General features: G+C 36.9%; 1 protein-coding gene across 1 annotated transcript in view; it reads left to right on the top strand.

Moving 5' to 3' along the window:
* Positions 1–746, top strand: part of LOC109838394 (protein FD) — a 1,474-nt gene extending 728 nt beyond the window's left edge. Inside the window, exons 2-3 of the mRNA XM_020406844.1 lie at positions 445–521; positions 672–746. Coding sequence (XP_020262433.1) covers positions 445–521; positions 672–746 — 152 coding nt within the window. The remainder of the gene's footprint in view (positions 1–444; positions 522–671) is intronic.

Raw genomic sequence — 14,591 nt, 5'->3', positions numbered from 1 at the left:
TGAAAATAGCATAACTGTCTACACTTGAATTTTCAAAGTTCGTTTAGCGAGTAAAATTACAGCCGTTGAATTCTGCAGAGTTTCCTAGTTTTCGTGTAGCTAAACGATTTTGAGATGATATTAGAGTAATTCAGATTCACGTTTTAAATAAGAGAGAAAGTTTCGTGAATCCAAACTTCGGTGCATGAAATAGGCATTCGGCTTGCTTAAAAAAGTATTAAGTTATAAAATTAGAACTCTCAAACTCTCGTTAGCGCTCCGCTCATTACCACTTGGGAGTTTTAAAGTGGAAGAAACTCAGAAATTTTTTAAATAAAATTCTTGATTTAGTGACCCAAGATATATTTTTTTAAACGCAGATGAAATTAAAATGACATTTTTCTAGTTTTCTCCATATAACTAGATGATGTTTATTATTATTATTATTATTTGTTCCAAGACAGGCTTACACTAATGAGTTGGAGTTGGAAGTGGCACATTTGGCGGCAGAGAATGAGAAGCTCAAGAAACAGTACGAGGAGGTGAAATTCTAAGTTCTTATCCTTTTCTAATTTAAGAAAAATACACAATTGATATCCTTGTTCTTTTTCTATATGATGAGGACATAAATAAATATCCTTTCTTGTGTATATATTTGTACACATACTTATTTGCTCTTTTTTTGTTGGCAGCTACGTTTGGCAATGGATCATGCTCAGCATTCAACGAAAAATAGCCTGCAGAGGACCTTAACTGCTCCATTTTGAGAAATCCCAAGGTTATACAATCAACTGTAGCATGAATTGTGACCCAAAAACCCTAGCCACAGCCTTTTCTATTTTCGTCTAACCCCTTTCTTTATCTTTCTTTCTTGTAATGCGTATGTGTTTGCTCAGAAACAGTAATGGTAACTTCTTTCGGCTCATCATGTTTCCTCGTAAAATTCGTATATATGGTATGTATTTGTTTTATGGAGGGTATATTTTCTGCAGGCTAAATTATTCATAGATGCATATATAGCATACCTAAATAAAGAGAGGAGAGAGAGGAACTTTTTTGTTGCCTGAAGAAGATCAAATACTGTAGGGAGCCGGGGAAGTCGCGTCCATTTCTAGCCTTGGGCCTAGTATAGTCATTCACTCTCGGAAAATTTAGTACGGGCCCCCTTACTTCCTTACTTGATTATGAATTTTTTATTATCTCCTCAGTAGACCACTCTCATCATTTTGGTCGTTTGCTCCATCAATGCTCTGGTTTAATATTTATTAGTTTATTGTCTTGAGTAAATAAATCATAGGAAAATTTGTTTCAATGCTCCAAATTCTAACTTTCAATATGTCACAGCCTCTTTTTTTTGAAAAAATTATGTCTAGGCCTATCTCCCCAAGTTCTAATGCATCCTCCTCCAAAATCTCAATTTTACCCTCCCCTACACCTCCCTCCTCCTCTGGAGCACATTGAAAGTTGGAATTTGGGGTCTTGAAGTAATTTTTCCTAAATCATAATGAATGAGAATGATTGGTGTACACAAAGGTCAAACTAAAATTCTTTTGAACGTTTTTCTCTTTTTGGGTCAATGAATGAAAAATTTTCATTGGACAAAACTTCTCAACTAGAGCTAACACTTAAAATACTTAAGCGAGTGTTTGTTTGCATGCAAGCATAAGATGAAAGAGAGAAAGGGACTTGTTTTTAATATTTTAGGTATTTATTTGCATGTAAGTGGTTACGAAAGTGAAATACAATAATTAATGTAATTTTAACTTTCACTAAGGGGGTGTTTGTTTGCATGCAAGTGAAAGATGAAAGTGAAAAAGTTACTTTCATTTAACAATTAAGGTGTTTGTTTTCATGTAAATAGTTATGAAATTGAGATGCAAGAAAGTTGCCACATATGATTTAATGCAATTTTGACTTTCCCTAAAAAAGTGGTGAAGTCACATGAAAGTGACAAAAAGGTAACTAATTTAATTAAATAATTTTAATTATACTTTCTAATTAATCTTATTTTGCCACGTCATCTTCACATTACACTTTCGATAATAATATAATTTTTCAAACAAACACTGTATTTTACTTGCATACTGACATGGATGTAAAAGTCATTTATAAAAAAAAGTAACTTACATATTTTAAATTCACTTTCAGATTGCCAAACACCCCCTAATGGGGGTATTTGGCAAATTGAAAGTAAATTAAAAGTGTCAAAGTCACATTTTTTTTACAAGTAATTTTCATGTCCATGTCAGCATGGAAGTAAAATACAATATTTGTCTAAAAAATAAATTATTCATGAAAGTAGACAAATAAAGATGATGTGGTAATATAATTATTATTTTTTTAATCACATTATACTTTGAATCACTCCCTCCATCGCGTGGCTAGAAGTAATTTTCACTGGAAATTAATATAATTAAGCCACAATATATTACATATAGTCGATGTTAGTTGGATCAAATGATACCATCAGTCGTCCCACAATGAATCCGTTCTACTAAGAACTTGACAACAAAATTGACCAAAAGCCTGAGATCTTATAAACAGACCCATGGATTAAAAAATCATCAACGAAGTGAGAATAGTTAGGAAGAAGACGAGAGCGAATCATTAGAAAGAAGACAGACGTGAGCAGTTGCAGGCATTGAAAAGAGGCAGAGGAGAAGATAATTTAATTTGGTTGTTGCCGCCTAAAAACAAATTCATAAAGCAATATATATTTAATAAAAAATAGTATTGTAAATTATAGTAATGATCCCCACTTCCCTCAATTTCATATGACTTCAGCATTTTTTTTAAAGAAACTTAAAACTACATTAAACCTGATGAGGATTCAATTTGACATTTTACTTTCACAACTACTTTCAATTAAACAAACAACTAAATTGCTAAATATATTTCACATTCGCACTTTCTTTCATATAAATAAACACCTCCTAAAAAGTGGTGAAATCACATGAAAATGATAAAAATGATAATCAAGTTTAGATAAATGATTTAACTATATATATTAATTAATTCTATTTTGCCGCATCATCTTCATATTATATTTTAGATAATTATTATATTTTCAAACAAATTATGTACTTAACTTGCATGCTGACATGGCTGTGAAAGTTGTTTGCAAAAATAATAATAATAATAACTTGGGAAAATGTGTCAATACCCCAAAAACACTATCTTCATGTGCTGCAGCCCATTCACTTTTCCCCCATATGGTTCAGCTCCTTGAAGTGTGATATTTTGTGTTGCAGCCCTCTTTTAGCAATTATTACATGCCAACTAAGTATAAAGAGAGGATAAAAAGTAAAAAAAAAACCCTAAGTATCCTCCTCTCTCCACAGTAGCAACAAACTAGTTACAAAAAAGCCACAAAAAAATCCACCCTCGCCGTCTCTCTCTCACCGCCGCCAGACATCTCCCTCCCACTCCCGCAGCACAACCCCTCCCTCGCTGTCTCTCTCCCCTCCCCGCCTTCCTTCGACTCGGCCGGCTCCACTCCACATCACTGCCTTCTCTCACACCCCCGCCCTCTCCGACCTCCACCCGTCCGCCTTGCTCGAGTTGGCCTCCGGCGGCACTGTTAACTCCTGCGTCTCACCGTGCAGAATCACAATGATGAAAATATTGGTTAAGTAAACTCAAAAATATTTCAGTTCGTGTATTAGAACTAATTCATGTATTATTTTATGTATTAGAACTAATTTTCATGCTATTAGAAACTAATTCATGTATTATTAATTTAAAGGACAAATAATTGTATTAGGTCTAACTCACTTCCACTAGTAGAATTCGTCGTGATTGCTGACGGCCACATCCCTGACGGGGGCTTGCCGTCGGCGTTGTTTATATCCCTGACGGCAAGTGCCGTCAGGTATGACGCCGTCGCATTGTAAACTCCCCGTCACTATTTTACATCGCTGACGGGTTATCCAATATCGCTGACGGATCCCCGTCAGCGATGTTTGAATTATTTTTTGGGGGGGTTTATCCCCCCAAAAATTTCATTTTCGCTGTTATGCCCTAGCCCATTCGTCGAAGAAACCCCAACTCCGCTCCTAAATCTTCCTCTCTCCTCTCCTACAGAACAACGTCGACCTCCGCCTCCAGCTCCAGCGTGGGCCTCCAGTTCCAGCCGTCACCTCTCACGAACCTGCCGACGACCTCCGCTCCACGACAGCGACGTCGACGACCTCCACGACAGCTTCTCTCCCTTTGGCAGCCGCCTCCGCCGCCGCCGCGTCCACCGCCGCCGTGACTTCACCGCTGCAGTCAATCAAGGTAATATTATTTGTCACTTAGATCATTAAATTTTCTATTAGGTCCCTTAATCATTGAAATTAGTTCATCAAATCATTGAAATTACTAGTAAATTTGTTAATTCTTAAGTTATTATGAATTAGCCCCTTCAATCAAGAGTAAAATAGCAATTAGAGGGAAACTACTCTGCTTAGCTATTGTCGGTAGGTTTTTGCGAATTTATTGGTGTTAAATGGCTGAATTGTTGACGTATTTATATTATTTGTAATTATATCAAGCATTCTCTTCGGGAGTGGAGACATGAAATAAAGAAGAAATATTTTGATTGTTTCACTCACAACTAGGAGAGGATATACAAGCGAGATAAGAGGGTTGAGCCTGAGCACTTAGCTGCACTTATAATATTGTGGGGCCAAAAGGAGCACCAGGTAAATATGTATAGTAGTTAATTATCATCAAGTTATTTATCCGAAACTAGTGATATATTTCATTGTATATTATACCATGCACTAAAATTCTCTTTGTTCATGTTGAAGGAAAAATGTAGGAGAAATAAACTTAATCGATGGAAAAAAGATTATGATCATCATACGGGGACTACTTTATTTACCCAGATTGAGGATCAATTTTGTAGGACAACGGTATAAAGTCTTTTAATAATCATTGTATATTCTCTCCGCTTCTTAGAATATTTAATAAATAAAACTAATAAGTATATTTTTAAATCTCAGAACGCTCCCTTTATCCCACTACCAGAACTGCACAGGAGAACGATGGTTCAATTTAAGAAGGGGTACGATGACGATGAGACTAAGAAACAAAAGCTAGAATTGGCCAAGAAAATGCAGGTTAACTAATTATCTTAGCTCTTATTAGCCTGTTATCATGTAGTGTTTCTATTGTTTGTACTCTTCTTTTGGTCATCTTATTAGCCGAGTTACTATGACCCATTCGTATGAGGGGCTTGCTTGTTAGGATATAACAATGCATAAGAAATAACATACTGTAACATGATTGATCTACTTGGTTTTATTCTCGAAAACCTTTGAATTGCTAATGACAAAACTTTTCCTATCACCTTACAAGCCAAAGCACCCTTCAACTATTTATTAGCACTTAAGTTGTAGCATACGGACACAAACACAAAAGGAAAATAAGTATTTGATTGATATACACTAACAATATATGAAAAATCAAGGGTTATATAAAGTTCCATAACTAGAAAGAGCAGCAGAAAGTGAATTTAGTTTTAGTGTGTGTGCCCTCTGTTTGTGGAAAATTTGCAGTAAAAAGAAACGAAGGAAAATTGATTTGTATTCCTTTAATCTCAGTTACAATTGGATTTCCTGATTACAAAAGAGAAGAGAATGATCTGGATTCTCTCCTTTGTTTAATTCTGGGTTCTTCACGGTAGCGATGAGATGCCTCCGAGTTTGCTTCTCGTTGACGATCCGACGTCTTGTTTCACTAGAACATGATCTTCTCCTCATGATTTGACGTTGTGGAGAACTTGCGTGGCAAGTTTGAAACTCTGGACGAGTTGATAACTCTGAATGAGTTGGAAACTCTTGAAAAAGAGTTGATTTGAACCGAGAATCGGTTCTCAAGCCAAGGATGAAGAAGCTCTTGTTGCAGATCTCCCAAGCTCCAGAAATGCTCTAAGGATCCTGTTGACGAGCCAAGAAGTTCCAACCGACCGCCCTTAACTGAATTGATTTTTTGTTATTTATAGGGGATTAAGGGGTGTAACCACCTCCTTAATTCGCTCCTAAGTGGGGCTAATGGGATGTAACCGCCCCGTAAATCACTCCTGAGTGGAGTTGTGATCCCCTCAGATCGTGGGAAACGGTTTTGGAACCGTTCAGCTCACGTTTGAACGAGTCAAACGCAGGCCCGCATTCTGACGTGAATTCTGCATTCAAAAGCAGTGTCTGGAAGTTTGAACGCATCGTCTGGAAGCTTGGACGCAGTAATTAGAAGCTGCGTTTGCAGCGTTGGAGTCTACGTCTGAGCTGCGTTTGCAGCGATTTGGAAGCTGCGTCTGGCGGTGATTTGAGCTGCGTTTGGCGGCGATTTGAGCTGCGTATGGCGGCGATTAGAGCTGTGTCTGGCAGTGATTTGAGCTGCGTTTGGCGGCGATTTGAGCTGCGTCTGGCAGCGATTTGAGCTGCGTTGGGCAGCGATTTGAGCTGCGTTGGGCAGCGATGATGAGCTGCGTCTGGCGGCGATTTGAGATGCGTTGAACTGCGTTCGTGGCTATGAACGCGATGCGTCTTGATGCTGGTGTGCGGGGAGGACTTCCACAGTTTGATTTGAAGAGACCGTCGATTTGTAGTCTCTTTCTATCGAAGCGTTGCAAGGATCGTCATTTTGTAATCTTTGCTTTAGCTCTCTGATATGTGAGAGTCGTCAGATTGTAACTCCCGTTGTTGATTATGAAGGTTGTTTGATTAGAGCTTCCATCAGTTGTCGTGAAGGTCGTCAGATTGTAACCTTTAGCGATCTACGTGAAAGTCTTCAAATTGTAACCTTCTGAAAGTCGTCAGATTGTAACTTCCATCATCGGTGTTTGATGGGGATCAGCTATCTATTGTGATTTTTAGACAGCCTACACCCTCTCAATTTTTTTCTCATCCTTGATCCATCAATTCACCTCGTAATGAGCAGAAGTAATGCTCTTCCACCCCCCCCTTTATTTTGATCTTACATGTATTAAAACGGTCTATAAACAAAAATTAGACGTATTGAGTTCTAACCCCCTTTATTTTGATCTTACATGTATTAAAACGGTCTATAAACAAAAATTAGACGTATTGAGTTCTAACTATTCATGCATGCACCAAGTGGTTCTAAGAGTTCAGCATAACACATGTTTCATACATGCATACACACATATACACGTACATATACATATGCATATGCATACATTCACTGGAGAGGGGGAAAATGACACATTTGGCATTCTAAACGAAAACTACATAAAGACAAGAAATAAAAGTAGAAGAAGAGAAGTTCATAAATACCTCCACAGCATCAACAACTGTAGTTGCCATGTATTCTTAAATTTATTTTTTGGACTTCTAGGAAGCTCTGGAAAACACGTATTTTGAGGTTGTTGCACAGAGCCAAGAGCCCCTGACTAGAGAGCAGAATTATAATGTGAGCCATCTAGTTTGTGGACTTCCTAAAAAAGGGAGGACCAGGTGGATGGGAGTTGGAGCTCAGAGGGTGTCTACACAATTCCAGCCTCCGCCGATTTCCACACCCTCGACTATGCCATCGGGGCCCTCTTACATGCCGCAGGAGGATTGCACTCAGCAGGCGATGCAGCTTGTTTCCTCTGTGATGAGTATGTTAGATGGTCAGATTCCCGAGGAGATGTGGGAGGATATTCAAGAGGAGCTTATGCGAGTGATCCAGCCTACTGCTACTTTTGCGATGGTTTCTAGGCAAATAATGAAATCTTGTAGAAGGCGGGTTCCTACTCGGGTGCAAGGCCAGATCATGAATTTCTTGGCCACTCAAAAGGCATTTACTGGTAGTGGAGAGAGTAGCAGACAGGTATACTTATTATATATGTAAAACATGATTACACACAATATTATGTGATTCTAAATTTAAATTATTTTTTTGTTAGATACTATTGGGAGCACGAGTCGTAGGGATGGATCCGCCAGTGGCAACGCGGACGATGACATGGATAGGGCGGATGACCTATCTTAGTGAGTTATATCCTAAACTCGTGTTTATATATTGTGGACATCTTTATAGTTGAGATTATGATACTCGTGTTTGTATATTGTGGACATCTTTATAGTGGAGATTATGATACTCGTGTTTGTATATTGTGGACATCTTTATAGTTGATATTATGATATATACTCGTGTTTGTATATTGTGGATTTAGAACTTATGATACTCGTGTGTATTGTTTGTTGTGAAAATTATTATTGTGGATTGTTTGTTGTGATACTCGTGTGTATTGTTTGTTGTGAAAATTTTTATTGTGGATTTGGAACTTATCGTGAAAAGTGAATGTATATACGTAGATTGTTTGTGAAAATTGATTGGATGAGAGGTTTAATTGGGGAAATTTGGATTGTATTCATTGCGAGATGTTTTGGAATGCGTGTGAAATGTCGTTTGGAGATTTGTATGTACAGGTCATCTGCAGATATTATGTGATTCTAAAATATATCACCAGATTTTTTTTAGCTGCTGATACTTATCGCTGACGGGCTTCCCGTCAGCGATAGGTATCGCTGACGGGAAGCCCGTCAGCGATGTACATAACATCGCTGACGGGTCTGCTGATATATACTCAGTTCCCTGTTTGCCGTTAGTAATATGTATTACTGACGGCCCCCCGTCAGCGATAGTTCTTCCCTGACGGGACTATCGCTGACGGTGTATCCTTGACGGGGCGCCGTCAAGGATAGGTATTTCCGACGGGCATTTGGGCATCGCTGACGGGAATGCCCGTCAGCTAGGGGTGCTAAACCGTATCCGTATCCGATGAAATATCCGTAACCGTATCCGTTAGGATACGAATATGGTTACTCAAATCTATAACCGATAGGATATGGTTACGGGTATGGTTTTGTAGTAAAATATCTGTATCCGTATCCGAAATATCCGAATACATATTAGTCATACTCTTACGAAAGTTTTGATTCTTAGATTATGGATTTGTGGTTAATTTTGATGATTAATCTTAACTTTTCAATTATAATGGACATATTAACAAACTCTTTTGTATCACATGAACTATGTTTTTCTCAATACTATCTAGTTTTTTCATATATGTTTTGTATCTGCATGCATATCCGCTTATATATCCGTATGTATATCCGTAACCGTATCCGATTTTGGCGGATATGGTTATAAATTTTTCTTACCGACGTATATCTGTATCCGTATCCGTATCCGAGATGGGTAAGCGAATATGGATATGATAAGCATCATATCCGAGCCGTATCCGGACCGAATGCACCACTACCGTCAGCGATACCTAATTTTCCACTAGTGTTCGTAATAGTTCTAATTCATGTATTAAAACTAAACATGAACTGTGTTAGTTCTAACTCGGTTCATGTTAGTTCTAATTTGTATATTAGAACTAAACATGAACTGTGTTAGTTCTAACTCGGTTCCTGTTAGGTCTCATTCATGTATTATAACTAAACACGAATTGTGTTAGTTCTAACTCGGTTCATGTTAGTTCTAATTTGTGTATTAAAACTAAACACGAGCCGTGTTAGTTTTAACTTGGTTCCTGTTAGTTCTAATTCATATATTAGAACTAAACACGAACTTTGTTAGTTCTAACTCGGTTCATGTTAGTTCTAATTTATGTATTAGAACTAAACACGAACTGTGTTAGTTCTAACTCAGTTCATGTTAGTTCTAACTCAGTTCGTGTTAATTCTAACTTCGTGTTAGTTCTAATATGGACAGAGTTAGAACTAACATGAACCGAGTTAGAACTAATACAATTTGTGTTTAGTTCTAATACACAAATTAGAACTAACATGAACCGAGTTAGAACTAACACAGTTAGTGTGTAGTTCTAATACATGAATTAGAACTAATAAGAACCAAGTTAGAACTAACACAGTTCGTGTTTAGTTCTAATACATGAATTAAAACTATTACGAACTGAGTTAGAACTAACACAAATTATTTATCCTTTAAAATAATACATGAATTAGTTAGAATTAACATGAGCTAGAACTAACATGAACTGAGTTAGAACTAACACAAATGAGAACTGACACGAACTGAGTTAGAATTAACATGAACTGAGTTGGAATTAACATGAACTGAGTTAGAACTAACATGAACTAAGTTAGAACTAACACGAACCTAGTTAGAACTAATACAGTTCGTGTTTAGTTCTAATACATGAATTAAAACTAACATGAACCGAGTTAGAACTAACGCAGTTTGTGTTTAGTTTTAATATATGAATTAGAACTATTACGAACTGAGTTAGAACTAACATAAATTATTTGTCCTTTAAAATAATACATGAATTAGTTATAATTAACATGAGTTAGAACTAACATGAACTGAGTTAAAACTAACACAAATTAGAACTAACACGAACTGAGTTATAATTAACATGAACTGAGTTAGAATTAACATGAACTGAGTTATAACTAACATGAACTGAGTTAGAACTAATTAACATGAACTGAGTTAGAACTAACATAGTTCAAGTTTAGTTCTAATACATGAATTAGAACTAACATGAACTGAGTTAGAACTAACACGAACTGAGTTAGAACTAACATAATTAGAACTAATACGAACTGAGTTAGAATTAACATGAACGGAGTTAAAATTAACATGAACTGAGTTAGAACTAATATGAACTGAGTTAGAACTAACACAGTTCTAATAAGAATTTTCACTAAAATAATAATAACAACAAATAATACACAAATCACCACCACTCTCAGCTCATCACTCTCGTAAGTCACAATGTCTACAAATGATCAACAACAACCAAGGGGAAAAAAGGAACTCAATCACAATAATAATAACAACAATAATAACAGTAATAAATTAGAAATCATATCTAAATCAACCTAACTAAAAGGCATAGACTGCGGCGGCTACGACGGACGCGGTGAGGGCTTACCCGCTAACGATAGACTCCGAGGGCGTTGGAATGATGCTTTGGGATAGTGGATTTATAATTAGTGTTTGCTGATGGAAGGAAACTATACCCGTGAAATATTCAAATCAAATGATTAGCTGGCTTTTAGAAGAGAGAGAGAGAGAGAGAGAGAGAGAGAGAGAGTCAATAAGAGCTCATGAGAGAGAGCGTTAGGGTTTGAGGGATTGAGAAGAGGGGATAAGGACATTTTGGGGTTTTTTACTTTTTACCCTCTCTGTATGCTTAGTCGGAATGTAATAATTGCTAAAAGAGAGTTGCAGTACAAGATATCACACTTCAAGGAGCTGAACCACATGGGGAAAAAGTGAAGGGGCTGCAACACATGAAGATAGTGCTTTTGAGACGTTAACACATTTTCCCTTTTATTTTTATACTTTTGAATTACCAAACACCCCTTACGATAGGCTATTTTCACACCATCAATGTTTACCCACTTTTTGATTCCATTTACCCAGTTACTAAGGGTTCGACAACCAAAATCTTCAATAACAATGGACGGGGAATTACGTGCTAATCTCGCTAGACGAATTTAACAGAAAACTTCAAGAAATATGGACATGAGTATCGAAGTAAAATACATTAAGACTTTGGGTTATAAAAGTGTTAAAATAACATTTTTGGCGTTTTGAAGAGAAAAAACGGCAAGGCCTACTCATGTGACAGTGACGCCCAGCTAAAGCATTTATAGTTTTTCCTCGCACACACACAAATCGTGTGCTAACTGTGAACCAACAATGCTTTCAAAATTGACCCAACCACACCAGTGTTAATAGTTCTCCCAAGATATATCATAAATTTATCTGTTGCTAAAAAAAATGACTTGCTCAAACGGCGTTTTATGATTAAGGGCCTGAACTAAATTCTCTCTTGTGGTCAACAAATTTTCCCGTTGGAAATTAAAACTATTTTTTTTTCTCGCATTAAGTAATTGTTAGCGCGTCCATCCAAAAAAGTCTGTACTGCAGTCTGCGGAGAGAGCCCACAACTTTTGTTCTCATTTACTACACAAAAGGCAATAACCAGTGAACCTTTTTTTATGAGAACACAGCTTAAACCGCTGGACCAGTAGAATCTACACATTGGTTCAAAGTTGACTTGCTTTGGGCCCATTTGTGTCAGCCCAACTACGTGTCGACATCTGAAAGGGTCTGTGATCTATTATCAGCTTGCCGGTCGCCACGAGGCAAGGAGTTGGGAGAACAATAATTGGTAAAGTTTTTATACAAATTTGAGAGGGAGGGTTGATGATGCTCATGCGAATGCGGAATGGGTCCGTAGTTACTTTGGTTGAGCTTGAATTTCAGCGCCGAGCTTTAGGGGTCTGGTTGGCAAATCGACATCAACAACTTACCATGTTGTATAATTATAACTTACTTTATGTCCCATTTGCCAAAGGGTTAAGAAAGTTTTGTTAAACAGAAAGATTAATATACTTAGTCTATTTGATAATTTAAAAGACTAAACCATTAACATGTTAAATAAATTTTATTTTAGTCATTGTGATCAGTTTTAGTGTTTGGGAATAACAATGATTTTGACTATTTTCTTTATAATTAAAAGGGCTACTCTTAATCCTTCTAAATATGAGTATTACTAAACCCCTCATTTTGAGAGGTTAACTCATTTTAATCCCTCTAGAAGGGTTAGCTTAACCATTCTATATTTTTTTTTGGCAAATTATGGATGATTAACTCACTTTAATCATTGTATAGATTTTTTGTGTTTGACGGGTTAAGAAGAGGTTAAGTCCCCTTAACCCCTTACTTAACATTTTGCCAAATGGTACCTAAGTGTATTAATATTCTTATTTGTAACAAGAAAATAGAATACCTACACTTTTTCCTTTGTTTTTGGGAGAGGGCGTGATTTTTACCGTGACCAGACAATAAAACCCAAAGGGATTGAAACGATGATTTAATTTGGTCATGAGCAATGCTCAGGCGTGTGATACTCAAGTTTGAGAGCTATACGTGAAAAGACAAATTAGAATTTCCTTCATACGTCTCTGAGTATAAAAGGATAGGTTCTTATATTTACTATAGGGCTGTTAATCGGTTTGAATGGTGCGGTTAATAGGTGACACCAAACACCAAACCAGTCTATTTTTTCGGTTTGGTTCGGTTTGGTTTTTTACTATTTTTTTCAAAAACCAATTGTGTTCGGTTTAGTTCGGTTCGGTATTTCTCTGGTTTATATCGGGTTTTTTTTCGGTTATTCTATAAAGAAAACAAGTCTAGAAAAGTAGAAAGTAGAAATGTCTCATATTACATAACCGTTTCCGAAAAAAGCGATGAAAAACTAGAATAGCAAAAAGATGATAGATCAGAAGAACAAGATCAATTACCCGACCACTTGTTTGTAGTTGTAAAATTATGGATCCAGGTTTTTTTTCCCCATAGAATTAGAAGAACAAGATCTTCAGAAGACATTGGAGTGTACATGCGTCTTGCTAAAGAATCATAACACTTTTTTCCACACAGCAGAGGGTAGTTCTCTTCATACGTGAGGTTCTCTCGTAGAATGCTATTGTTTCCAACAACTTGCACATGTACCAATGACATCTCTATTTTCCATTGTTCTAAGGGTGTGTTTGGTTAGTATTTAGCAAGCAAAAAAAAAGAAAAAGAAAAAAAACATGAGAAATGTGGTTTCTGGGACCTGACTATGTTGCCACATAAGATTTTAGTTTCCAATTGATCCATTTCCCTTGTTTGCTTCGGTTTTGGTTTCCCGTAAGCTGAGCCGGGTCAATAAAATGTAAATCCCATTCAGACCAAAATGGGAATAAAATAACTTTTCGGTTTTTCGGTTCGGTTTCGGTTTCCAGACATTCGAAACCAAAACCACACCAAACCTTTCGGTTTTCGGTTATTTTTTTCGGTTTGGTGCGGTTTTTTTCTTTCCTCGGTTTTTTCGGTTATGGTTCGGCTTTGGTGTGGTTATTTTTTCGGTTATCGGTTTTCAAGTTACAGCCCTAATTTACTATGAAGAAGGCAATATATTTTGGTCACATCGATCTTATGGTGATCAGAATTTCTTAGAGATTGAGGCTCCTCCTCCCTATTGACGGGAGGGCGATAATGTTTGGTATTCATCATTAATATGATTGGACATGTTTGGATAGAAGGTGGAGGTGAGCTTTATTTCTCAGGGAGATCGAAAATTTTGCTAAAAATCTATTGCGCTAGGTAGGTGCTGGTTCGAACCATAGGAGTGGGCCTCTTTGGACCCGGGCAATTAGGCCCTTGGCCTTGGGTGCTAAAACACTGCCTTAATTAACTACTGTGTTACTCTGAACCCACTCTTAAATTTATTAAAGTTGGTTTAGTCCTCGACGGAGCAAAGTCCTATGTTGGTTGGCTCCAATCTTAATTTAATGTATTGAATCACATTTTCGCACAACCCTAAACCGTGGCTGCATTCGTTAGGTATAAAAGTGAGCACGTTATTGGATTTAAATCGAATTAAATCTATTTGTGGACACATATGTTAAATCAGTGTGTGTTGCTATCTTTCAGCTGACCTGCATAAATTGATCAATCAGGTATTTTGCGTTAATGGGTATTTAAGTAAATCATAGGCTAATTGTGCAAATATCGGACTGCAATTCTAATTTTATGAGGGGCTAAATTAGAAAATTACAAACCTATATAAAGGGGTTATGGTCCCT

The sequence above is a fragment of the Asparagus officinalis genome, chromosome 4 (assembly GCF_001876935.1).
Source record: "Asparagus officinalis chromosome 4, Aspof.V1, whole genome shotgun sequence".
Lineage (NCBI taxonomy): Eukaryota > Viridiplantae > Streptophyta > Magnoliopsida > Asparagales > Asparagaceae > Asparagus > Asparagus officinalis.
Note: the sequence above shows the minus strand (reverse complement) of the source record. Positions and strands in the feature narration are given on the sequence as shown.